Source organism: Leptopilina heterotoma, unplaced genomic scaffold (genome assembly GCF_015476425.1).
Source record: "Leptopilina heterotoma isolate Lh14 unplaced genomic scaffold, ASM1547642v1 Lhet_381, whole genome shotgun sequence".
Taxonomy (NCBI): Eukaryota; Metazoa; Arthropoda; class Insecta; order Hymenoptera; family Figitidae; genus Leptopilina; species Leptopilina heterotoma.
Window position 1 is genome coordinate 52,740 of NW_025111056.1, and position 27,749 is coordinate 80,488.

Genomic DNA, 27,749 nt, shown 5'->3' on the forward strand with positions numbered 1-27,749 from the left:
ATCCTCCCGCAAACGTCAACAGTGAAACATTCGTTTGGAGAGAAATAGAAAAGCGCCTCCCGTTTTACCCGTTTTACACGCGAGAGACTGCGAGAGAGTGCATGCGAGAGTGGTGAGAGGCGAGATAGTACACAGCCGGTCAGACCGGCAGTACAGTCGCAGTCAGTCGCGAATCGTCTTCGCCCGTGTCGTGTGTGTGGAACTGTGGACGTTTTCTAACCTAGTTCACGCTAACCGGTCGTGCAACGCCTTTTTATGCCGGTACAAAAGATAAAATACGACAAATTTTTTAAAGACTTCTTTCTGGACTCGTTTAAAACATCAGCATTGGACGAATGAGCGGTATGTACGTTAATTTACAAGTTCCCATTTCTTTGTGTTTACAAATTATTGTGAGGCATTGACATAACTAACGATGCCAAAACAAGTGTTTTCATTGCTGTCATCGTCTGATCTCTGATCGTCAGTGGAAACTTTCTGTGAAGACTAAAATATTTTCATTGAGCTTAATTAAGTACCTACTTATTCATTTCTTCTTTCATGATTCAACTGTCAACGATTATAAAGAAAATATTTTTACTTAAAAATAATGTTTGCCTTCATTTTTTACTATTTAGTTGTATAATTTGATTGTTATATAAATTTATTATTATATCAATTGTAGAGATGAAGTTCTTTAAAAGTAAAGTGAAATGGAGATTTTCATATTATTATTTGATAATTAAATTGTCAATTATTACTTTTATTTTTCATATAATTTCAAGAAATAAAATTTCTTGTTAATTTAAATAGCATTCTAACTTTACATAATTTATGCAACAAAAAATGTTTATTTGTACAGAGGATACACAAATAATTTAAAATATAAAATGAATAAAACACTTCCTTGTAAACTGACTGCATAATTTTGTTTGTGAGGAAGTTTTTATTTGGATATTAAATAAATATGGTAAGAATTATTACTGAGATAAAACAATGACATTTACCTGGAGAAACGTTTTTAAATTTGTATTTAAGTTGTTTTTAATTAACTAAAATTCAAATTAAACCGAATTTTTTTAAATACTAAAATTTGAGTAAGCGACAAAAAGAAATTTATCAGAATATCGTAACTGAATCTACAAATTTAATGATAATTTATACATTTGATAAATTTAATACATAATATAAATACTAAAAAATTAAATATTTCTGATTAACAGAACCTGTGTAGGTACAATATGTTTCTTATAGTTTATCTTTCGTAAAAATTTCAAAAAAGAGCAAAAACTGAATAATTTACTAAAAAACGAAGAAGAGTATATGTAATCTTGATTTTTCGGTATCGCCGTTGAGCGCCACATAATTATTTTTTAAGAGGGACAATAACGAGTGCTCTCAAAATAAACTGGGGTCTGATAAAGGACCCCATAAAGTAATTAATAAGTTACTCCCACTTATAAAGGACAATTGAACTCCCCTTCAAACAATATTGCGCACGCGTTCATTAATAAATTCGTCTTCGAATCTTTTATGCACGACTATTTTTAGTGCCGAATGCAGAATTTAAATTATAAATATTAATAACCGCACGATTTTTCATGTATGAAAATTGTTGTTTTCTCTTGTTTTTAAAACTGCATACTTTCAAACCCAAAGTTAATGAATTTCGTATAGACAGTCGGGTAATAGAAAAAATTCCATCATAAATTTTCTATTTATTAACTTTTGCACCATAAGTATTGATCCATTTCATTTAAATTGACTACTTTTAATCTTTTAATTTTAATAACAAGAACTTTAATTTAATAAAATATCTATCCAAGTGTTTTGCTCAATAATACATATAATATATGTGCTCTTCAACTGTTGGGCATTTTAACATTCCCAAAACGCTATGAAACTGGGTTTGAGCCAAGTGTCGCCAATTAGACTAGTTTGCCGCACTTTCAAAGATGTAATATAAATTAATTGTCCATCCTCAACTGAACGACGACCTTTTCTCGAGAAGTTCTCCATTGCGTTGAAACAAGTGGATGAGTTCGTATCGTATATTAACTGCCAGTGAAATAAAGAGCTTTTTATACATAAATATGTTTATTTTCCGCTTCATATCTTGTGGAGATGGATTTGGAGTTCTGAGACGACAGACGCCTTCTTTAGATTCTTTCTTCTTTGTGATATCAATCAACACACGGAAACGTCAAATCCATTCGCACTAAATTAGTAATTGTTTCGGCAAAAGCACCCTGCTTTCCTTCTTTCGTAAAATGACATTTATATTCTTCTAACGTTTTGCTTTAATTGCGGTAGTTTCATTTCCACTGTGTTACGCGTTTTACGTCTAGTTTGTTATATTTTTCTCCTTCATTTTTTAAGATTATTATTATTATTTTCGACTTTTTTTTCTAAATCTTGTAATCATTTTGTATTGACATTTATAGTCTTTTTATACTAAATCCAGATTCGAATTTAACTGCCTAAAAACATTAAAAAATTTGCAAAAGTATGTAAGGATTTAAAGTTATACATAACGAATCTTGAAATTTATTCGAATTTGTTTTCATTTTAGACCCAAATCATCATACTACTCGAAATCCCTTGACTATAAAAATTTGTTAAAAGTTGAACCATGTTAAATTGATAATATTCTTACGCATTGTATTTATTGTTATTAGGACATTAGGAAAATATCGATAAGGCATAAGAGGCCGTTGTCCGATGCCTTAGAAATTCTTTAATGACTTTATATCTTATTACATGTTGCACAGTAGGCATAGAAAAGCAATAACTCACACATAGTCATAAGCGAGATTTCCATCTTTGTCATTTTCGACGCTAACTTCCTGAACATCAAAATTCTGGGACATCTGCTTTCTTTATAGCCCATCTTTTTTAGATATTTTATATCAATCTTTTTTTAATTTTATATTCGACTTATTTCCTTCCAGTAGGTAGAAAGAAAGATAATTACAATAAAAAGATGTTATATTTACGATTAAGGTTAAAGTTAGAGCAGCAAAGTGAAAAGTAATTATATTAAAACATTAATTTGGGAATATTTTAAAGTGAAAAAAGATCCTTGCTAGCAAATAGGTACCTACTATTAGACGATTTTCACTGATTTCTCGAGTTTTTTTTCATACTGATTAGAGTTTAGAGAGTTGATTAAATAAATGAAAAGTTTTCTCTATTGAAAATATTTGTACTAGTTGGGTATAATTAATGATATTTAATTAATTGATGTGCCGTTTCAGTTTCAGATGCGTGTCCCAATTGCAAAATTTTATGATATGATAGTTAAAGTCTTAATTCATCTTAAACTTTCAACTATTTAATTGTAATCACCTTTCATGTGCGAGTGTACACACATTATCTTTTTCCATATATTAGCGGGACATTTAGCAGCCACACACGCTTCGCAGTCTCTTGGTCACGCTCCAGAACGGTCTCATTAATTCAATCTTATTACACCTAACGGAGTAGAGTTATTAAACATTACACCTTGCCTGTGAGGGACAATTTTTTTAAACTCCCTCAAATTCTCTCGGTACTCAATTAATGTTTTGACCTTTCGAGTAATGTTGCTCATAAATTATTGTTCCTTATTTCAATAGCAGAAAAAGCACCTTCAATATATTTGTTTTAAAACACAATATTTAAGATCGAAAGTGCGAAGAATCGATTTTCCAGTCTTGTTATATTTTTAGTATTGCTTAATTGTAATTTTGTACAGCTCTATTGAAGCAAAACAAATAATTCACAAGTCGTACACTAAAAGAAATGTGGATAAACGCACAAGTTACATTTTTGAATTCGGTACTAAGTCAATGATACTTTTCAAAATTTTAACAAGTCTGTGTATGTGCAAATATTTAAATTTTTAAATGTTCGCGAATAACGCATGAAGCGGTAATTACTATAATTGTGGGCACGCTCTGATTGAGGAATTTAATTACTTACTCTGTAACTCATTATTTCGAATTTGACAGTAGGTATATTATTTTTTATTTCTTGACGACAACCAAATAGGAAATGTAGAAAAGATTTACATGACGGAAACTTGAATTACATATTCGTTATTATTATGGCATTAAAAGATTTTTAACTCTTTTTGGAAATATTTCCAAATCAATTAAAATGAACAATTCTTTGCATATTACAAAGCACTGTCGATACTGTAATATTGCACTTTAAATTTTATTGCTTACCATTTTGAGTATGTATAAGTATTTAATTTTAATTGTAAAGCAACAGGTTAATCGAGTTTATGAGTAACACATTTAACAAATTTTTTTAACTTTTGCATTTTCTATTGATGGTTGAATGAAAGAATAAGAGGCGCACGTTTCACACACTACGTGCTGATGCAAACAGACATGTGAGGGTTCAATGGACGTACCTACATTGCATAAGAAAATGTATCCAACAATGTTTTTTTAAAACATTGTTTTAACTCAAACTCGTCATTAGGTCTTACATTTTTTAAATAACGGTTTTCGTTTTCAGAAACAAGAAAATGCAGACTATTATCAATAGAGGTGTGAGATACATAATTTTTTAGATAGTGCAATGGGAATTATCAGCAATAATCTAAAATCGTCCACTCAAGCAGGAAGACAATTAATTATTGATTTGCTAACATATTGAAACAGTAACCAAAACTACTTTTCTTTCGAAAGTCCGACAACTTTAAACAATCGTATGCACATTCTTAGACATGGTCCAGTTCGCAGCACATATTAGTGCATCAACTGCACTGATTTCTGGAAAACAATTTCTCCTTTTTCAGTTTATACATATATGTACCTGCAAAGAAAATACATGCGTGGGAAATCATTTTCCGAATTTTCCAAAAGTTTCGAATCAAGACCAAAATTGTTAAAAAAATAGCCTATTTTTGAGATTAAATCTTCTTAGGACTACTCTCAAGGCTAATCTCAAGGTACTATATGCGGTCTTAGTCAAAAGTGGGCTGAAAGTAAAATTTATATAGTGAATAGTGTTGTATTTATATACCAGAATTATTGTGCACAAAAGTACGCAATAAACACTTATCAGAAAGTTTGTTTGTGATCCATCACCTGGCGCAATTGAAGCATGACGCTCGGTTTTAAAAATAACAATAAAAGAGACATTGTTTTTATTTCACATATAGTGCGGTATAGATAAAATATAATAATAGGCCGAGAATTTATTTCTGAATAATATTCAAAATTCGTAAACGCTATGAATAGTATTTTTTATAAAGGAAAGTTAAAAATAACCCAGACTAATATTACAAATAACTTATACTTATTTTGGTTTAAAATGATTTTTACTTATAAAAAATGTAAGAATTTGATTGGTTGGATATATAATAATGGGATAGCACCCACGCTTGAGGTTTTCCTCCAGCAAATGATAGACGGCGGACTTTATGACATATTTTAATTCACGTCCACCATTACTTAATGCACTCGTTGAAACAGTCATGTTGCTTTTGTGTTCATGGTCTGAACCTCAATCGAAGCACTATATGCCTTTCTCACAGAAATCACATTCCCCTTTATCACTGTCAGTGTATTTTCATGGTTCTTCCATCACTTGTTTTTAAGCATCTCGAGATTAATATAAGAGTGCAACGCTTATACTATGCATCCACTTGAATCAAGTTCCATCTTCAAACCTAATTTAAAAAAAGGCAATAAAGATTTATTGCACTTTCACTTTATCATATCTTTAATTGTTGTAATTAACAATTATTAGAATTTATCTTACTGCTTATTAATATATTCTTTTTACGAATAATCAATGCAGTTACATTATTTTTCGATTTACAATACCTATTAATTTTGGAAAATACTTAAATAGAAAAAAATTCGTCAAATTGTGTATGTTTAAAATGTTAGTGCAGCTCGTTTATACCACTGACGTATCTTCCCGTATTTTAAAAGCATAGTATCGATCTAAATTATATCATCTCGTAAAGTATAGAAAGAAATGAGTCACATAATATGCAGGATTAGATATTTGAATCTCAGGGGATACTTCCATTGCAGGGTGAATTCTTAATATTCCTCGAAAACTCCAACATTGATTTTGATGTGTTTGTGATGTTTCATCAACAATGAAAAATAGTTTTTCATTTTATTAATCCTTTGGGAATCAATTTAAAAACTTTAATAACTAATGTTTAAAATTGATGATATCATTTTTTAAGAATTACCCTTAAACAATTTTTCGATAATTCGATTGACAAATTGAAAAAAGTACGTAAAATATTTAATATAAAAGTTTAATAAAGCAAAAAAAAGCGAGAGTATATGTAATAGTAAATAATGCGAGATTGCACAACAGTTGATGAACTTTTGCTTTGAAACATTGTATACTATGTGATTTGCATGCGATGCTTACACGTACCCCTTCTCTCTGTTTTACCTGATCGACGCAACGCACGTGGGTGTCACAAGTCGTAGTTTAAATGAACTAGCACGAGATTCATTCACGATTCCTCCATTCAATGTGATTCGAACATTTTCACGTTCCTCGCTCAACTTTTTCCCGTTGGCTCAACGAGGCGAGTCACTCGGGACATTCGGCCTTTAACTTTTTATATACTATGCATATTGTATTTGTTTTTCTTCTGCCCGACACTTTCTTCTTCTAATTGATTAACAACCACCTCGACAACGTTTAATTACGTCATTACGTTGCAACAGGATGAGCAAAGAAGCGCCAGTGCCACTAGCACTCTGCAATAGGTATGCTGCGACTTCTCTTATTACAAGACACATTAATAAACTCATTTCATTTCTTCCATTTTTCTCAATTCCCGCTGGTAATAATAGAATCATTCAGTGTTGTCAGGTATAAGTTATTAACACTTCCATCTTGATTAATTCCATTTTTTTCATTACTATATTTCCGATCATTTGACTCAAATATGAAAAAAAGTTAGAAACGCAGAATTTTGTTATTTGTTTATCATGAACAGGAAATGCTATCTATACTATTAATTAACTACTGCAATTACTGACTAATTTTCAGTTATTTTCCAAAAATGAAGGTTAGGCATAAGAACGTAGTGATTACGATTTTATCATTCTTCTGTAGATGTATTCAAAATTGTTTTCAATGAATTTTGAGTTAAAAAACAATTTTAAAAAGATAAATGTAGAATTTATTTTCCGCTTATGCTTAATATAAAGAAAATCATGTTATGTATTCAAAAGGAGCTTCATAATATTTGTGAAACCAAATTTTTGTAGCCCAACAATTTTTCCCATTCTAATGAAGGCAAAACTTGTATAAAGTTTATCAAAATTTTGGTCGAAACAAACATTTTTGTTGTCTAGGCATAATAATTTGCCTGAGTCTATAAATTAAATAAAATTGATCGTATGTTGTTGTTCTTTATAATCTCTTAATAATTGTTATTTATGACTGAGAGGTAAGAAATATAATACACTGAAATGTGAAAATACTTTCTTGAATCAATTTAGAAAATGTATGCATTGAATCTAATTACATTGTGGGCGAAATAGCTCCAGGCAAAACTATTTCTAGCAAATTTATAGCAACTGATTGTCGAGTGTTTCTTGCACACGCGTAAGGTCAGTCTTTCAGTTTTCTTTGTGACTGTTTGCGACTGTTTGCGACCACAAACTCGAGGACAGGTTAATCTGTAATGTCAGTTCCAGTGGGCGAGAATTTCTGCTACTTGAGAGCAAAAATGTTTACGTTCATACGTTCACATACTTAAAAGAGAGACTCAAATCTCTTCAATTTATTTATTGCCATTTTCAAAAAATTATCCGTTACCTAGTGTTTTTTCAAAAATAATTGAATGTAAACCTTCTTTTGAAAAAACTGTTTCTAGAGACATCTTTGAATTTTTTCCCTCTAAATTCTAGTAAATGGTCTTTAAATTTGAATGTATATTCTATTTTCAAAGTCGAAGAAAATGAAATAAAAATACTTCTGACCCTAAGCAAGCATTGTTTTTTATAATTGGATGCGTGTTTGAGTGGTTGCACTTATAATTTAAAGAAGCTCAGTAAGAAATCAGGAAATTCAAGTGTCTATTAAATTTGCATCTTAAGACAAGTCTTAAGATAATAATATTAAAGGAAAATTTAAATACTCTATAATTATTTGCTTATCATTAGGAAATTAATTCAATTATCCAACGAACGTCTCAATTTGTTAATCTAGAAATTATTTAAATGCGTTGACGATCATTATTGAAAATAATTTTTAAACACGATTCGGTAAAATCAAAACTCATCCAGCGTGAATAACGAATTAGCTTTGTCAGAAAGACGAAGATTTTGAATAACAAGAGTCCTATTTTGGAGAGGGCCCATTCTAATTATATTAACTCAAGGAAAACTGGTCGTTTGCACGCACTGAGAAGAGTCACTTGCGATTAATTAATAAACTCAAGTGTACATTTGGCTCAACACAAGCGTAACTTTCTAAGCTGAAAAATTGAGTCAATTTGAACACATTATAGTAAGTGTTGTTGATTTGACACAATTTAATGCAATTTAATGCAAAATATGTTATTAGGAATTGCTTCATGAAGCTTTGTTTATAATATTTGTACTTAGCAGAAGTATGATGGAAGCATTTTTTAAATGGTAAAGAAAAGGGGTCAGATTACCTTTTTTTTAGTTCACGAACTCACTCATTGTACTAGTTAGTATTCAAGGGGTTAGAAGCGTGAGTGCAAGGCACTTTTCTCAATAGAGAAACGTGTCGAGTGATCGTGTTGAACAAATCATCGCGACGGGAAGCAATTCACGAAATTAACATGATCATTTTCTCTATTCACTCGGATGTGTTCTCAATAAAACGTCAAGGAAGTATCCGTATTCTGAATGGATTTATTATTTCATGTATTTTTCTCCTGATACAAAAGAATCTATCCACTCTTTATTTTTTGCAAAAATTTTCCGGTTGTTATTTTGTTAAACTTACTAACTGAATTTTTATAGACAATTTTTGCTGATAGTATTAGGAAAAGGTTTGTTGTACATATTTTAAGTGAGATGCAAGTAAAACCCACGTGCGTCCTTCGAGTTCAACCTATATCTATACTGCTTTAACATCAGCTTATCGTAGTTGTAGGTGCCTACCTAATAAAAACATATCACCTGCCAAACGGAAGGTGAGAAAACTCTCTTGATATTTATTATTATTGCAGCTAGGTACATATTTTATGAGTTTTCAATGAGATTATATTTCATTCTCTTGGTTATATTGTGAATGATGTGAAATTAAGTCAGTAATAAGTTATCGATTTGTTTATTAAACAATTGATTTTTCACCAATAAAAAATTAAAGATAAAATTCCATACTTGACTCTTATTTTACCTGGAATCTCTTTTTGTAATGCAATAAAAATTCTTGAAAAATTTAGTTTTTGTTTGAATAGGAAAAATACACATTTAAGAGATAGTTCTCTATTGCTAAGTTTGTTGAAATATTTAATGTTTCTTGTACCTATAGAAATACATTGAAATGACTATAATTTGATATTCAATATAAACTGCATGCATACAATTCACGAAGGACAACTCGTTGTGCCTTGTTCCATTTATATCGTGATAACGAATTGATATAACTTGACTAATTATCGGTGAAGAGTCAGAGCGGTGCATTATTTGTCAAGATAATCTGATTTATTAAGAATTATGCGTGCATTCAGGTTTATTAAATACACGCGCTCTTGTAAACGTGAGTGCATTAATAAATCGTGAATCAAACCCGTTTCCATTCAACAGCAACTCGACTTGTCAGTGTGCCTTTTTAAAATATACTTATTTTCAGAAATGAAAAACCATCCTCTCAACTTTATGCTTAACGTACGAAAGTGAAGGTAACTTCATTGCCATACATTTTGCCATTCATTTTGCCATTTTTCTAACATGAGTATAGGGAAGGTGCAAATGAATTTTCAGCAGGCAAATTAAATTTGTTGCTTCCGTGATAATTATTCTAAGTTTATATTGGAAATTAGTTGACAAATATTGTGCAATGAGTGTCGACAACAATAGAAAAGAAATAATAATGGCAATAACAATAGAAATGGGATGTTAATGAAAGCGGAAGGCTGGCTGAGTTGAGTGAATGTAAAGAGGAACCCTCAAGTAGGCAGTTCTCAGTCACCGGCAATTCCCTTTTGCCCTTTATCACTTGGTCGAGAGTTGCTCTAGATCTGGAACAAGGAAGTCCTTAAATGCAACTTTTAGTCTTCAGTGTTGGCGCGGTTGGCGCAGTATTTTCTACTGACGAATTTATAGCAGTTGCGACTTTTGCAGTTGCTGTAATGTTCCTCATCTCGTAATGCCTTCCGCTTTCCCACAAAGGAGTCCGTCTCAAAAACTAATATTCAATACCGCTCGTTGCGAACCGTTTAACGAATTGTAACGGTTATTGTTACAAGTGGTGTTTCACACGAGATTTAATTCCTTGTAGTCATATCTACATTTATCTCCTGCATAAGTAGATGAGTCAATTTTGACTGGTTTAACGAAAACATTTGCTTAGTTTATTGTTATTCCTTCTTCTTATGTAATTTTTATGATTCCAAATATAGTTAAATTTGCGGAAAAAAAGTTTACTCTCCTTTTTTAAGTTTTACTGTCGATCTCCAAGTTCAGATTACTTTTATACTCGTTATACTCTTTGTAACCAAAGTTGTAACTAAACTAAATGATGTGGATATTCTTTCAGACTTTCAGAACCGACAGAATCGCTTGGCACAGCGAGGGCGGAAATCCTCATCGATCTGGAAGAAGTTGGTCGTGCACGGAGTGTGACTGGGACACCGAAAGAGGAAGGAAAGTCGACAAAGAGTAAAGAGCTTCTCGGCAGTGACAGAATGTCGTTCACAAATCGATTCCCATCTTCCCAACACACACGATACCGTAGTAGCTGGGGGCCCTCGTCGGTCTCGGTTTTCAATAGGGTTGATGTTCCAAGGCCGTCAGCCGAAGAGGAGGAATATGCAGACTTTTATCACGAACGCTTGCACTCAGCTCAAAGTCGGCAGCTGATACCCCTTCAGGAGGATCTCGCTGACTGGATCAACAAAACCATCAGTAAGTTTGTAGATTTCGATTGAGCGTTTATTTTTGTTTAACAAATATTAAGTTGCTGTTTGTTTGTTGTACATCAAACGCACGGACCATGAGAAAGTGGTCGTCCAATCGATGATCTGGGCCTTTCTCACGGTTATTCAAATAAAAGTTTTGTCTTTTGACCTGCGAGGACAAGAGGCCATTAATCAAAACGCAATTAGCCTTGCAAAACATTGTTTATAGAAATAAGTGGATGAAAATATCTATTTTATACTAGTTGGTGAGGTCGACTCTGCCATTCGAGTGAGTGATTTTGCAGAGGCGCGTTTCCACTCGGTTTAATGAAATTTTTTCCTTCGATGGAGCTAGACAGCTAGTTGGCATTCTGCGAAGCGTACGTGGTGGAAGCCAGTGGAAGCAGGCAGCCGAAGGTTCGCTCTTTTACGACCCTCGCGAAATTCGTGAGACGCGCAAGCGTGGCACATTATGCGTAATGCGGCATCAGGTCCTTTCCAAGGGATACATGTATACGTGCATGGTGTCTTTATAGTCTGCACAGGATAAGCCGCGAGGGGAAGGGGGTGGGGTCGGCCAACTTCCGGTGAGTCAGAGTTGTTGGCAGATCCTCACGTTTTTACATGTGATCGCCGCACATGCATGTTCGTGTTTACGCTCCCATCTGTTTGTCCATTGTACGAGATATATAAATGTATGTAGACTTATTTTTTATTTGTGCAATATTCATTATACATGGTAAACACGGGTCACTTTGTCTAAATGTTAATCAACTATGAAAGCGATCTGCTGAAAGCCTTTTGCACCCCTTATTTGGAGTTAGCCAGCCAAGCAAGGGTCAGCGCCAGAGTCTCGTTCGCTGGAAGAGAGTTTCACTCGAATGTGGCTGCGGAAATATGCTTCGAGATTTAAGGCCAAAAATTGCATCAAATCGTAAAACTCGTTCAATTCCATAACAGATTCCACATAAATTATTACACACTACAGTATGAAAATCCTGTCTCCTCTTGGAAAAAGGGAAGGGCAAAAATTGTGCATAAAAAGCAATCGAAACTTTAACATTTATCGTAGCAAACTTTTTATGGAATATTATGTACTTCTTCAACTGAATTAATGGAACCAGTCGATTTAAATTTAAAATTTGTAATAATTCCATAAATTGAAATCAACGAGAATTTATATATAGAACTTTAAACACTCGTAACAGAGTTGTGAAGGACGTAAATCTCTTGATCCAGTGCTCCAAAATATGAAAAATATTGTTGTCGCGCGGTCAAGACGTCGAGGACAAAAATTAGTGGAGCATAACGTCATTGGCTCACAATTATCCAAGGTAATGGATAATTCGGCAATGAAAAATTCAACTCTTTTTTTATTACGTAAATTTTAACTAAGTAATCAAGCAGAAATGTGAAAAGGCTGTAATTTACTTAACCATTTCTTTTTTCTTTCCCCCAACAATAATTTTTATTCTCATTACTATCAATTAATTTTAGTATCCTTTTAATTTTTTACAACTATTACTTGAAGGTCTTTCTCAAGACTCGCGACAAAATATTTGCACAGATGAAAATCTTGGGTCGTACATGTAGAGTACATACCTAATAATATTTGTAAATTATATATTTTGGATAAAGTTTACAAGTGGGAATATGGTGCATCTCATTAGCAGTATCATGTGAACTGCGTGGTTACTGCATCAGCCACCTTCGAAATCACATGTGCAGCCGCTCTTGATTTTATTTATTTATGCATCGACTCGCATTGGTTCCTTATTAGGAAAGCGATCTCGTTGAAAGGCGGTCGCAATTTCCATGTGTGTACACTCGGTTACAATGCATTCTCCTCCTTATTTTCTTTTACTCCAGAGACAAAGGACAAAGGACACGCGCAGCTATAAGAAAAGTTTTCAATTTTACTCTGTAAACAACACTTGTATAATATATGTATAGCGTCGCATGAGAAAATAGACCAAACTCTCCAGTTACTTTCAACTATAAATAAATAGTCCCACTTGAATCATTTTGATATTGCACCGAGATTCTGGCACAAAAATGTACTTTTTTGGTCCTGTTTTTTAAATGTCAAGCTTAACATTGGTCTTGACACTCACAGACGTGGAATAATTTAGACGACGATAAATTTTGACTTCTTCCTGGTATATAGCACTGCACCAAAGACACTGACAATCGTATTTGCCTTCTTGGGTACAAATACCGACCCAGTGACTATTGACAGTTTCCAACGCTGAAACAAATCCTCTTACAAATATTATTCAAAAACTTGGAACTCCTTTTGTGGTATGGTAATTTCCCGATAAAAAGCAGCTTTTGTCAATTTTTATTACTAGTATAAACGTGCATTCAAAAGTTTAGTCTTGGTATCTTAAAAGCAATATTTACATATCTCTTTTTGATTTACATTTTTCTTTCTTTGACATCAATCACGTTCGTTTTTCACTTTAATATTTCAATATATAATAAATTTATAATAAGTATGAGATGCATATGGAATTGATTTCAAATAGTTTGTTACATTTAAAAATATACTCCAAACTATAGTAATAAAGAAAGCGATTATAAAAATAATCGAACGTGGATAAAGCATATTAGTCGTGCTACTATTCGAGTGAAGTCATAAAAATTTTTACGGCCTTAGCCTCATTGGGATCTTCTTAGAATTTTTTATCATTTGTATCAATAATAATAATAATAATATAAAGAAGTTAGAATGAATGATCAGTATGAGTGTTTCCTGTATGTGGATTCCCGAAATTTGTGTTTAAAATTCGGTTTGTTAGGTTGAAAATGAATACGGTAATAAAGGCGCTTGATTTTTCTCTGTTTTTGAAAATCTCGCCCATTCATCTGAAGAGTAAATGCATATATTGCTGACAAACGGAAGTCCAAATGTTATTTATATGAATATATCCTTTCCCACGTCTCGCGCCAGATGCTCATCTTTGTAATGCTCCTGCATGCGAAGCCTTTTTGGTTTACAATTTTTAAGTCGTATATACTTCCTTATCATTGTCAAAGAAAAATGGTACACGTTAAAATTATGAAAATGAAAAAAAGTTCATGTCAATATTGGCAAATTTCTTTATACCTAATAGTAATAGTATATAAGTTTGAATTTTGAAAAAAGAAATATATTTTAAAAATGATTGCACTTTTCGTGCTAAAAACCGAAAAAACAATTTATTTATTACTTTGTATTTAAATTTCTCTAAATTTCTTCTTACAGACCGCAGGGATTTATTTATATTCAAAGTATGTCCAATTCAAACCGCAAATGTAATTAGATATCTTTCGTTAGTTTGAATTATTTTTGCATTGTAAATTAGCTTTTGTGCCTTTCTCTTTTCTCAAAATTTGTTGACAAAGTAAAGAACTCGAATAGTTTTTTAATTGAATGGTGTTTTTCATTCGTTGCACAAAAAATGTCAGTAAAATTTATTGTTTATTATTACAGTAGACTAAATTAATGTCAAATTTATCCCAACTTGAATTTTTTGACGATTAAGTAGAAAATATTTCAAATAATTAGGTAGTAAACAGTTTTTTTGCAATGAAAGTTAATATGTAATAACTTGAACGTGACTCGAAGCTCTTGAGATGTCCGAAGGTGTACAATGCACAATGCAATTCCACCTTGTCGTCTTGCGGGAGAAAAGGAGAATGATGAGTGAGTCAGAGCGATATGCGGCTCGGCGCGAGCTGTCACGATCAATCTGATCTTGTTTCGATTCTTGATACGCGATACGGATTATTGATTGGTCACCGTCAGACAAGCCGCAGCTAAATTACATGAAAAGTGTTTCTTTCGAATAATAATAAGCCGAGAATTCCCCAAGTCAGACATTTTTTATTTAGATATTGTTGAATGTTTTAAACTTTGTTCGCTATCTAAAGTTTTGCAAGCTTTATTCGAATAAAAGCGTAAAGACTAAAGAAATGAGAAAAATGCCACAGGCATAGGTATTATAATCTAACAATGAGATCTTTATGGATATAAGAGTTAGCGAATTGCGGATAAAGACAGGAGATTGAACTTTGACCTCGTAGCTATTTCCAGAAGAGGAAGATCGCATTTCCAAGCACACCGAATAATTGGCTGAGTAACCGTTTGTCAGGCTGCGCCAGGGTGGTGGATAATTTAGTTCGTTCGATCTCTCCATAACCTGAGTCGAGTCTCATAAATCAACAATGCTAAGTCCCTGTGATGGTTATCGAATTTTGTGCACGAAAAGCAGTACCAGTCAAATCGGGCACGATTATTTGTCCTTTGATTCCTTTTCTCCATTTTTTACTCCGCGCAAAGCACGATATGCGCATATAATTATGATATAATAATACTTTTGTCAATGCATGTCACATCCAATGGTTCCCTTACTTTCATCACGAAATCAAATTTGCCGTCAATTTTTCTCTCTTCGAAACATTCATTTTCAACCTATCGCATTGAAACTAGAAGCTTGGTACTTGTGTAGAATTTAAAACGTCCAAGTTGTGCAATGCACGCTTTGTTAAAAATTTTAATTTTCAGAGATTTAGGTGACATGTTTATTAATAGTTTTATGCATTCCTTTATTCTGATTCAGAAGAGTGGAGAAGTGTAAGGCTCGAGAATTTTCAAGCGTAAATTGTGCGGATTGGAACTTCTCGTTCTTCAAGCCTCGGTCAATTTTCATGGAATAGATGCGATTTATAGCGTATATGGCAGTTTACGATCAATTACAATGCTTAAGTAAACTGTTGCACTCGATGCGCTGAGCCTCTCTGTTCGCGATTTGTAGAAACAAGCATTGAGGCTCGAGGAAAATCGGCTAATCGATCTGTTATATGTTATAAGGCTGGTCATTTTTTTAAAAAACTACCCAGCATGGCAAAACAAGATGTAATTACAATGAGTATTGCCCAACTGCAAAATTAACTTGTCATTTGAGGACAAGGTTTCTCATTTGATTTGTCTCTGTGCCACTCTGTGCGAAGAATACCAATAACTAAAGTCACTTTTCCCTTTATAATTGTTTTTAAAATCTCATTACGGTCAAGCAAATCTTTTAATTGAAACACCACAAGTGCATCTGGAGATGTAGTCTAAATCAATTGAGGTTTTTCTATAAATTGAAGGTAAATGTATAAGAAAAATGGTTGAAATTCTATGACGGAAGTCCACGCGTCTCGATAGAGTCAAATATACGTGATGGGAAATAGGAACTAGGTTGGGCTTGCACGAGCGATGGAACCTCTGAGATACAAATGGTAATGAGAACCCGCGCATAGGTTCGTGACTCTCTATGACGACCTCACAACAATACGGTTGCGCCCGTACTCCTTATGATGCAGATGAAAATATTTCCACATGCCGGCTCTTGTTTGAGAAAAAAGAAATAAATAAACGATGACATGAATGCAGAGAATAATAATAATAATAATAGTAGTCTTTTAAGAATATTCCGTAAGTGTTTAACTTTTCCGAGATTAAAATTATTTTCCAAACTTGTAGCAATTTGAAAGTGAAAGTAGCAGAATCGGCTGACATCCCATGCGAGCAGGTGCAAGCGGACAATACTTTGACTAAACGATCAACTTTGTAGAAACTGGTTTAGGGTTTTCGGAATCCCTTGTAAAACAAGGGAACAACAAATTTAAAAGTCGTATTTTGATAAATTACGTAACAATGTCAAATATATAATTAAAAAGCTGTCAAAGTGCAGTTGGGTGCAGTGGAAAAAACTAAAAAAGACAGCATAAGTTTCTAATGAATGATTTTAGATGCTCTTTATTCATCCTCATTAATTCACTTGTTGAAGAATTTCGTAAAAGTTAAATAATTGGCATGATGAAGGTAAAGAGTGGCATTAGAGGAAAAAGAGAAGAAAGGGAAATCAGTGTGCCTCGTGCAAAGTCTCGTGTATGTGAATAAATAATAGGCTCGCGAATACATGTCCCTTCTCAGGGTAGGAGGATTGTGAACTGCGTCGAACAGCATAGTGAACCGCGAGGAATCGGGATCTCGGTCACCCGGAACTGGCGGCAACATATTGTCCATTATATGCGACTAGAACATCAGACACACATTTCTCATATTAGAATTTTATACCAAAAGGGATTCAAATTAGACGCAGACCGCGTATTCATTTAATAATCAAAATTCTAATAATCTTACATTTAAGAGTGCTCTTCTCTCTGTATACATAGAATACTTCATATACAACTCAAGTTGTACGATTATATACATTCGATGAATATTCTTACAATTCTGAGCTCAACTACATCAAAGCTCAAAACCTTTATTACTGCAAGTTCGCATTGTTCTTTACTCGTTTGTTATTCATTTGTGGATTTAAGCAAAACTTTCTCCTTCAGTTTTTTAATTAGCCTGTCTTTAGGGAAAATTGAGCTTTCGTTATAAAACTTGTTCCTGACAATAAAGAGATCCTTTTATGATTTTTTCATGATATGAACAAGGTTCGAACCAGTTCAAGTATTTAAAAATGCGGACTTTACAGACCGAAACTGACAAAAATATAAATATAATATTCTTTCATGAAATCTTATTAAAGTTGTATTAAAAATAATTCAATTTTTGCAAAGAATTTTACTATTTATAAAAGTGAATATTTGAATATCTTTGAAGAATTTTGTTATTTCTTTAAATAATTTAATTTTTTCAAGAATTTTTGAAAATAATTGAAATTTTGCAATTATTTGTAACTTCTCAAAAATTCTTTATATCGTTAAATTTACAAACTTTTCTTGTTTTTTCAATCAAATTACGGACATTACAGACTTTAAACAAATTTACGGACCTAATTAGTTCGCGCCCTGTATGAAGAATTTTCTTTAATTTATTTTAAGTATTTAAACACTCGAAACATTGAAATTAGAATAAAATTAAGAAATCTTGCAAAATGTATGCTTTTCGGCTTTTCCTTTAAGAAGCATGGTATAATCGCAAGAAAACGAAAACACTCGAGTTTGAATGCAATTATATAGGAAAATATTCTTTTAAATTTTGTTCCGAAAGAAAGTTCCCGATGAATTCTAAACGTCGCGTGATAATGTTTATTTCTTGAATCGATACTGCTTCGAAGAAGATTAGGGAAAAAAGTAGGCCTGCCAGGTAATTTTTTTTCTTTTTAAAACAGCAACTTCGAAGGGATTTTTGTTTACTAACTCTGTCGCGGTTTTGATCGCTCAAACGAAACTGAAATGATTTTCAGGCGCTTTGCTTGATTTATTCTCTTGCCCGCCAGCCACTTATTCGGATCGTTTCATAATTGAACTATAACGGTTTCATCTCAGCAGCAGTCGCAACGACAAATTAACCGAGTTACAGAAGTGATCTCTTTTGACCTTCCTCTTTCATTGTCCGACACTCAAAATATTCAATAGCATTTTGTCTTCAAAAACAGTAGCCATACTATCATAAAATGATAAAATTTCTGCTGCACTAACTCATACTTATTGTAATGATTAGATTTATAATTGGATGTTTGAATTCACATTAAATAGAAAAGTTTAAGTGCTTCCTGTTTCCCCTCTACGGAGTTAATGAAACACGTCAAAATGTTGCAAACTTTGCAATGAGTTGTTTCCGGAATGAAAATAAAGAAATGTTTGTACACTTTCTTTCTTATTCGGTCTTTAGCTATTAAATATTAGATTTAGATTTTGCACCCATTACTCAGACCATCACTTTTTCTCTTTTTCATTCCATCTACATAATAGTTAAAGTAAGTATAACCATGAATCAAGTTATCGAATTTTTATCTTTACGTGGAGAAAGTTTGGAAATTAATTGCCACCAGCATCAATTCACGACACTTTCAATATTTCTTAAAACTTGATAGGAAACAGATTAGACAATGTTCCATCAAATAATAATATTGCATTCCAAATGGAACAAAATTGGGAAAGGATGAAATTTATAAAAACCATTCTCGACGATGCGATGTTTATATGCAAACTTTTGTCCCCTTGCCTTATTCGAATTACGTTGCAAATAGAATTCGCCTTATTATTTTAGAAATAACTCAAAGAACTTAAGACAAAAATGATTTACCAAATGACCTACTTCTCGTCAACCATTCGATCGGCACGAAAGTTTCGCTAAACTTAGAAGGCTTCAATGATTTATGATTATGTTTATGTAGGTACGTATAAAGAAAAAATAAAACAGAATTTATGAAATTGCCATTAAATCGGTTTCGCGCTTTCTCTGTATAATCCTCCTGTTTGGAAATCATGTGAAAAATTGCCGAAAAGTGTTTTTTCACCGCAGTTCGCGCATATAATAAATAATAATTAGACGATTAATAACCTTTCGATACTATAAGTGTTAAAAAGAATTAAATGAATGTGTATCTGTTTAAGGTGTGGATCACGTAACAGGAGAGAATTTTTTTGATGCATTGGACAATGGAGCCGTGGTGTGTCGCTTGGCGAGAGTAATTCAGGAAAAGGCCAGATCAGCTATTGACTCGGGAAGAGCAAAAGGGGTAAGGCTTACGTTTCTAAATTTTTATTCGCTCACTATCGCGATAACAATACGATTCAATTGTATCACTTTACTTTCACTGTATACTCGGAATCACCTCATAATTACGTCTTTAATTAAGTTTACCTTTCATTATGTAAACAAACACAATTTAGTCCCGAGTTTAGTCGGTTTTTTTTATTTTATTGCTAATTAGAATAAAGTAGTTTTATCAGCGCATAAATGCATTTTTCACTACCAGAACGTGAGAAACTGAATTTCACCCTTTTAAAATCTTAGATTATAAAAATGTTTTACTTTTTTTTCAAGCTCTTGGTAAATATAAATTGATTTTTTATTCGAAAACAATATTTATAATAATTAGGATAATAAAATACACATATTTAAGCTATCTAACTATTAATTAATATCACTTAATTCGAAACTTTTATCAAGTTTCATCATCTCTGTATAATAAGATGATGAAAAAAACTCTCTTCTTAATAAACGAAATTTAAACACATTATTTAATTTCAATTTTGCTTCACAATTGAAAATAATTTGATTTTTTTCAAATAAAATAGAATTTTTGTTTTGTCTGGAAACATTAAATTATTAATTTAAATTTTTAGCCGGTACCAGTAATAAGAGGACGGTGCTGGGAAAATGCTGCCAGGCGAAGTTTTTTTTCACGTGATAATATGGAAAATTTCATACAATTTTGCCGACGACTTGGAGTTCATGAAAACCTTCTATTTGAAAGTGATGATTTAGGTAACGTTGGTTTTTTTTTTAATTATTTATAACATTCTTTTATGTTATACATCTATTTCCTACAAAAGTAATTAGTTCCATTATGTGTTGCGGAATACAAACATAAATAAAATTTTGAGAAACAGAAAATTCTTAAAGTTTTAGGTAATAAGGAAGAATTAATGAGAAATATAAATTTGAATTAACAGTCAAATAATAATTGATACATTAGATTGATAATTATGTATATATATATATATATATGTATATGACAGAAAACTTTCCTTTTAATTGGATGCGATTGTATTTATACAACGTCTCTATTAATTAAAATTCCCAAAATTAATTTCCGAATATTTGATGATTAGATTACCGTTATTCATAATTGGAGTCGAAATTAATAGAGGATTTCTAAAAATTTACATTAATTTTCTTTTTATTTACGAAAAGTGATAGTTATTTTTTCTAATTAATTATGCGCAGAGAGTGAAATTGTTTTGAATAATTATTGCAGTTGAAATAAGCGCATTGTGAATAAAATAAAATTATAATAATAATAGTGATAGAGGAAGTCTGATTCCCATGTGATATTAGTTTGATAAATGCTCGTAATTATATACTTTTCTCGAGAAATGCAAGTTAAACCCTCCGGCAATTACTCGCGCTCGCGTCTCGCGACCAGATCAGACTCATAACTGACCCACTGATTGAGAGTGACGCACCAATACCAACATCAGAGCCTTTGCGAGTGACATTTGGGCCTTGAACACGTGGGAAAGAGCGAAACTGTCTACAATAGTTGTTTATTGTTATTGTAACTGTAACTGTCTCTCGAAGTCAAGTTTTACAAATTTTGTCAAGTTTTCATAAAATTGAATATTGTAAACAAATGGATTTGAAAATTGAAAATAATTTTGAAGAAGTACAATATGCTTATAATATAAAATAATGATTTTATCACTGGGCCATCTTTAATTATTATAAAACTTGAAGATATCGATAACTCCGAGTCGAAGACTCTCCATGTTTTATAGTTATGAAAAATTGAATTTATAGTTTTGAGTAAAATGTTTTCTTATTTGACTCGGACGGATTATATTTTTGTCAGTAATTGGTCCGTAAAGTCCGTATTTTTAAATACTTTCACTGCTTCGAGCCCTGCTACCAGTCAACATTAAAGTTGGTGAATTTTTTGAATTTTCACACGAATAATACGCAAATGTATATAATTTGAACTGCCAACTTCCTGAACATTGAAACAGGCTTTAAATGGCTCAGGTATTTTCTTTTAAAAAGTTTATTCGAGATGAAAATTGCAATCGAGGGATTTTTTCCTTTTTGTGTCATACACTGTGCAACGTCACTCATTGTCAGACTGGAGCCTGCCTTTTTCATTCTGTAGGAGTACAAAAGCAGCAGAGTCAGCTTGATACTGTCCTCTCTCATTCACTCTTCGAGTCTTCGATGGAAAAATAAGGAAAAAATCGAAGCATATCTATATAGTCAAGTACTTACTTTGATATTAGAGAATATCTCGAATAGAAATCAACTTCTGGCTACAACGAGTACAATCGATAACAGAGAGGGTCTACTCTAGACGAGACAGCATTTTCAGTATTCACTGAATCGAGATCATTTTCAATTAAGTCGAGTACCCAATTTATGCAAATGACGTTTATCGATGCAAATCAAAGAGAGGCTCTCCATCACAGTACGAATTTTTTTTATACTCAAATGTCTTTGATGTTCTCTGTTTGTATAGTCATTTCCCCGGCCGCTCTTTGGGAAAGTAGTTCCTATTTTTATTTTATTTTTTCAAGTGACAAAATAGTCCTGAAACGTGTTTAAAATTCGTACTTGAAATTGAACTAATTTTTCAAATAAACATGAAAGATTGCTTTATGAAGAATTATGTCTACTCTTTCAGTTTTGTGAGTATAATCAGAACTTTAAATTTTTCGTTCAACTTTGAATGAGTTTCCGTTTAAAACCCTCAAGTTTCGACTACCGTCGTCGAAATAGTTTGAAAGCTACAAGTGTTGTGGTTTCAACTTGTCCAACATAAATTGAGACAAGTTTTCAACTCTCAAATTTAAAGGCTGTATATATCAGTGTTGGTATTGTTAATTTTGCCAAATTATTCGAAAGTCTAAAAAAGTGGATTTTCGAAAGAATGAATGAAAAAATAATAAAGCTTTTTAATTTTTAGTTTTACACGGACAACCCCGAAATGTGATTCTATGCCTCCTGGAAGTGTCGCGATTGGCGGCGCAATTCTCCGTGGAACCGCCGGGTTTGGTGCAGCTCGAGAGAGAAATCGCTGCCGAACAGGAGCGAGACCTTCACTGTCTGTCGGACAGTGGCATTTCCCACAGTAGCTTAGTCTCCTGGCAGTTCCAGTCCCCATCGCCGACGGCGTCGCCGAGGCCCCAACCGGAGAAAATGAAGCACAGCAGGTACGCAGTCTGAAAATCCAAACAGAATCCAAACAGAATCCAATCAGTTTCATTGTATCATTGACACCTTTGATTTTGCAGCTCGGCCAATGAAATGAGCACGACAACGCCGCACTGGTTGGACCCCGCAGCGGAAACAAATCACGAGTCGGAAATGAGAAGATCTGTCAGCGACAATGGACCGACCGGAAGCGACGGAGTTCCCAGTGACACGACGGAAGACGATTGGTCACGAGGCAGCGCGGAGGACCCGGACGAAGTTCCATCGCCCTCGAGTTCTCCGCCTCCGTCGCCTGCCGAACCTCCGGAGCACACGGGACCAATCACAGAACTCGACCGCAAAGTACGTGTAAAGTTGCTTCGTTATAGTTGTTGACAGTTTTTATTTCTTATTGGTAACAAATTAAAAATTGCTTATATGCAGAAATGAAAACGTCTCTTAAAGAAGGACGATCGATAACTGCATCTAGAAAATAAGTTGCAGTTTTTTACAAATTCAATCAATTCAAAGAAACTCGACAAATTATTGAATTAATAGAGTTATTAATAGTTGAGCGATAACCAATAATTATTATAGACGTCTCGATTATGGAGATTCGATAAATATTAGTTTACAACATGGACAGTAAGATAAACAGGTTTTTGAATTAACGACAGGAAATTGAATTTCGAGCAATGGGTGCAGAAAAATTATCGAAAATTACGTAAACGTAAACTAACTTCCGGTCGTTAGTTTTGTTTGTGTGTGTGTGTGTGTGTGATTCTGACATGCATGAATTAGTATTTTCAATCATATGTATAAGAAGCGAACAATTGAAAATGTCGAGTGATAGAATAAATACTTGGAGGAGAAATAAATAGATGATTTGACCTCGTTGTGAGTGGTATCGAATAGGAGGAGGCAATTCAACATCTTATTTAATAAAAATTTACTTTTTATATAATATCAAGTATAAATAGATTTTAATTTAATACATACCAACGGCAATTATTTTGTACTGCAAATATTAAAGCAAAAACATTTTGACATTCTTTCATTATATTATTAAATTTTTTACTGTAGTTACAGTTTATTGACTTTTTATTCGTTGTTACAGGTGAGAAGAGCGACCGAGGCCGTTCAAAGGCTTTGCCAATGTCCTTCGAATAAGTGCTCGAAACTAAAGGTCCGAAAAGTTGGGGAAGGTCGATATCATATAGCTGGACGTAATGTTTTCATCAGAGTAAGTAATTTCAAAGAAATACATACTCTCAATAAAATTATATATATTTATTTTCTTAATTCAGCGTATAATATTTTCATTTCATTTCTAAAAATAATTTTTATTTATAAATACCTACATTTCGAGAAATAAATGTCAATTTTCATTTAAAAATTTTGAATTTAATCAAGATCTTCATAGTAAGTATTTATTTATGATTTAAAAGTTTGAAATTTTGGATGAAAGAAATTACAAGTTTTTTCGCTTTTTTACCTGAAAATGAAAGCACTCGCTAAATACCGTTCGCCCTTGACTCGACGTGAAGGGCAATTCTTCTGGAAATGCTTGACTAATTATCGCGGCACTGTTGCAGCTTCTGAAGGGAAGACACATGATGGTGAGAGTGGGCGGAGGGTGGGACACCCTGGAGCACTTCTTGGCGAGGCACGACCCCTGTCAGGTGAGGGTTCTCAGCCGTGAAAGCACCCCACCCCCTCACAACAACAACAACAACAATAAGCACAGCAACAATTTTCTCCACATTCGAGCCAAGTATCGTAGCACGCCGACTGACAATCACCGTGCCTAATCCGCATTACCACCCATGCAAAAAATCGAGCTTCTCCATTCCCTCCACCCATCCTCCTTACAATTAAACTCTAACGAATTTTCTTATTCAAGACAATTTTCATTCAGCACTCTACGTAATTACAAAGTACGTACGTCAAATATCACTTTCTTTACAGTTTCCTAACTTTCAAGATGGTAATTTAACTTTAAAATTGCTAAAACTTTTCTTCGTTAAAATTAAATTTTGTTGGTTCTTTGTTTTTATTATTAATTAATTTATTTATTAATCACTGGTTGAGGTATTGATATTTGCAAATAAAACTATTTAATCAAACTTGTGCCAAGTGACATAAAAACAGTAGAAGAAAAATCTCTGTGTTTGCACTTTTCTTGACGTTTTGAAATTATTTAAAAAAAAGTTTTAAACTGAAAAACTTTTCTTTAAATATATTACAAACGTCAACTTTAATCTGGGCATATTTTGTCATATCAACTGCATATTATATTCATTAAAATTATGCAAAATATTTCGAACATTAAAGACTAGATTTTCCAATACCTCGATCGATGATATACTAAAATGTCACATTGACTTTGTTTTGTGACTAAATTTTTATCAAAATTTGTTAAATTGCAAATTCAATTTAAAAAATTGTAAATATAAAAGACTTATTATAAGTCGTAGAGAATATTTTTGTTTCATTTTTTTTGTGAAGGGAAAATTTATTATTTTTCAAGTTTCAATTATTTCCTGAATTGTAAACCTTTGATTGTAAATTTTCATGTGTTTTGAAAACATTTTTGTTTTCATTTGAAACTAACAAACATATATTCACCTACATCGTTGATTGTACAAATTTTCTTATATTTGTATTTTTCATTATAATATTCTACATTTTATGTGTATTAATGTATATTTATCTCACATTTCACGCCTAAATCACAACAATATAGAGGTAAAGTTGAGGTTTAACGAAATAAAAAAAAAATAGTGGTTAAAACATTTTTCTCATAAAAGTAACCACTGTTTTGTTTATAGGTACATATTTAACTTTAGAAAAAGAACCAAAATAATACGTGATGCCTTTGTGTTTATTGAATTTAAATTTGCTATGATTAATTAGTAAAATTTAAAGTAGAAATCTAATAAATTATTTAAACTTTAGTTGAATCACGTACATATTTTTTGAAATAGTGAGACCAATGCACGGAATATAAAGACATAGTTGGTTCTATAGATTTAAGAAAGCAATGACCAAACTTCGATGTTGCCTTATTCTTAAGTACTCCAGATCACGAGTCAAACAAGTCTAAAACAGGAAATGTGCATTTTTTCCATTTTCACTATAAAGCCAATGCATAGGATTTTTTAATAAACTTTTCACTTAAATGATTGAAAAAAAGTGCAATTACAATCTCAGGAATAATAAATTCTCAAAGTATTCTTAATCACATATAACTTTTTTTCTTGTATTTTTAAAACTTTTTCAATTTAAATTACATTAGATTCCTCCATATAATATTATTGTGATAAAAACATTCCTTTTGATATTTGGTCATTGCTGATACTAATACAGAATCAATTTTTATATATTATCTAATCCGCAGAACAGAATCACTTATAAGCGCATATTAATTATTAATTATTAGTGTAGATATTAAAAATCAGGGTTGATTTATTCCAGAATTTATTTAAAATAAATTATTCATTTAAAAACAGTTGATAATAATTGATAATTTATTATCAATTCGAAAATGTTAAATTTTCTCCAACATTTTTTATGGTATAAAACATGTAAATTTATTTATAAAACATGAAAGCGAAGATTATGAAAAATCTTATTTTGTTCCCACTGAAATTTCGAAATTTGAAGAAACTCGATAAAATAAAGAAGCATTTTCTTTATATATTTTAGTGAATTCTGTTGCAAGTGAACGATCCTGATACTGCACTTTTGACACTAAAGTAAAAATAATATCACACACAGGTATTCGGCTGGCACTCAAAAACGCTTAGCTTGTAATCGTATATATTTTACAACTGTATATCTTTTGTACTTTTATACACGTAAATTTAGATATTAATGGAAGGCGATTGAAAAAATGTGTAAGAATAATTCGATTTCCAGAAATGCAAGAGCACTTTGTGTAAAGGAATACCAAAGCAAAGAATAGCGCGACAGATTTTGTCGGCACGTTGATGAGGCAATACTTTCTCGAGAAGAAAAATCCATGTAATTGGCTTCATTGTATATTATTAGGTATTATCATCGTTATTACTATTTACTGCCTCTACACTCTGTATATTATAAATTATAATTTTGTCACGGGTGATCATTATGTTCTGGACCTTTTAAAACAATTATTTGAAAAATATTTTTTCTTTATGGAACAGAATGATATCACCCTGTATATTATTTACCTAATGTAAGAAATGTATTTATTATAAATATTTAAATCCTCTCTATTGTAAACTGAGGAAATTAGTTAATTTTTCAAGAAAAAAATGTTTTGGTTCTAATTGCCATAAGATTTGACTTCGAGTCATATTATTAATGTTGTTTATTATTAGATTTTTGTTTTGCTTTCTATTAAATCGTGGAGAATTCATTCATTAGCTTAGAGTATAAAAATTGAATTTGCTTTTTAAAAAAAGAATATTTTCTCTTCAATTTCGTTGAATACAGAAGAAAAAGAAATTCAAAGTAAACTAATTATTATTAAACTTAAATATTGATCAATATTTAATTAAAATTGAAAGTTCTCTTTCTGAAATGCATTTTCTAATTGAATTTGCTAATTGGTGGATTCACCTTAAATGACATTCGCCATTACGAAAATAAATTGTTTCTGTTGGTAGCAATAACTTTGTACCTGCTTTACTTATTTGCGACGTTTTTAGTATTATCGATCATTTTGTATTTAGCGAGAATATCGTAATTTAATACATTCCGTTAACATTTCACTTATAGAATGTTAAAATAAAATAACTTTTTTTGAATGCGAAAACTTTTGGAAAACATTAAAATTGTTCCTCTTTTTTGAAAAAGTGTTGAAATGCAGATTTCTACGATTCTCAATTTTCCAATCTTCCAGTTTCAACGGGTGATCGCAATGTAGTTGTATAATATAATCGTAAGAAACTTAAATTGTTACCTTTTGTTATATAATAAATATTTGCATCTTAATATATTCGTCTTTTTTTAATTTACTTTAAA

General features: G+C 32.1%; 1 protein-coding gene across 3 annotated transcripts; it reads left to right on the top strand.

The window, feature by feature from the left end:
* LOC122505966 (growth arrest-specific protein 2-like) lies at positions 1-27,719 on the top strand. 3 transcript variants are annotated; one of them, XR_006301963.1, is made up of 9 exons: positions 4-342; positions 10,702-11,069; positions 19,448-19,572; positions 20,183-20,324; positions 22,513-22,759; positions 22,841-23,102; positions 23,857-23,982; positions 24,335-24,676; positions 26,661-27,719. XR_006301963.1 is itself a non-coding variant. In XM_043617881.1 (8 exons), exons 2-8 carry the CDS (start codon positions 10,850-10,852, stop codon positions 24,548-24,550), a joined length of 1,338 nt encoding a protein of 445 aa, XP_043473816.1. In that variant the 5' UTR covers positions 5-342; positions 10,702-10,849; the 3' UTR covers positions 24,551-27,719. The 3 variants fall into 3 exon arrangements, 2 of the variants coding, with proteins under 2 accessions (XP_043473817.1, XP_043473816.1); XM_043617881.1 differs by having other exon boundaries at positions 5-342; positions 24,335-27,719; XM_043617882.1 differs by lacking the exon at positions 10,702-11,069 and having other exon boundaries at positions 1-342; positions 24,335-27,719.
* Positions 27,720-27,749: the final 30 nt, after the last annotated feature.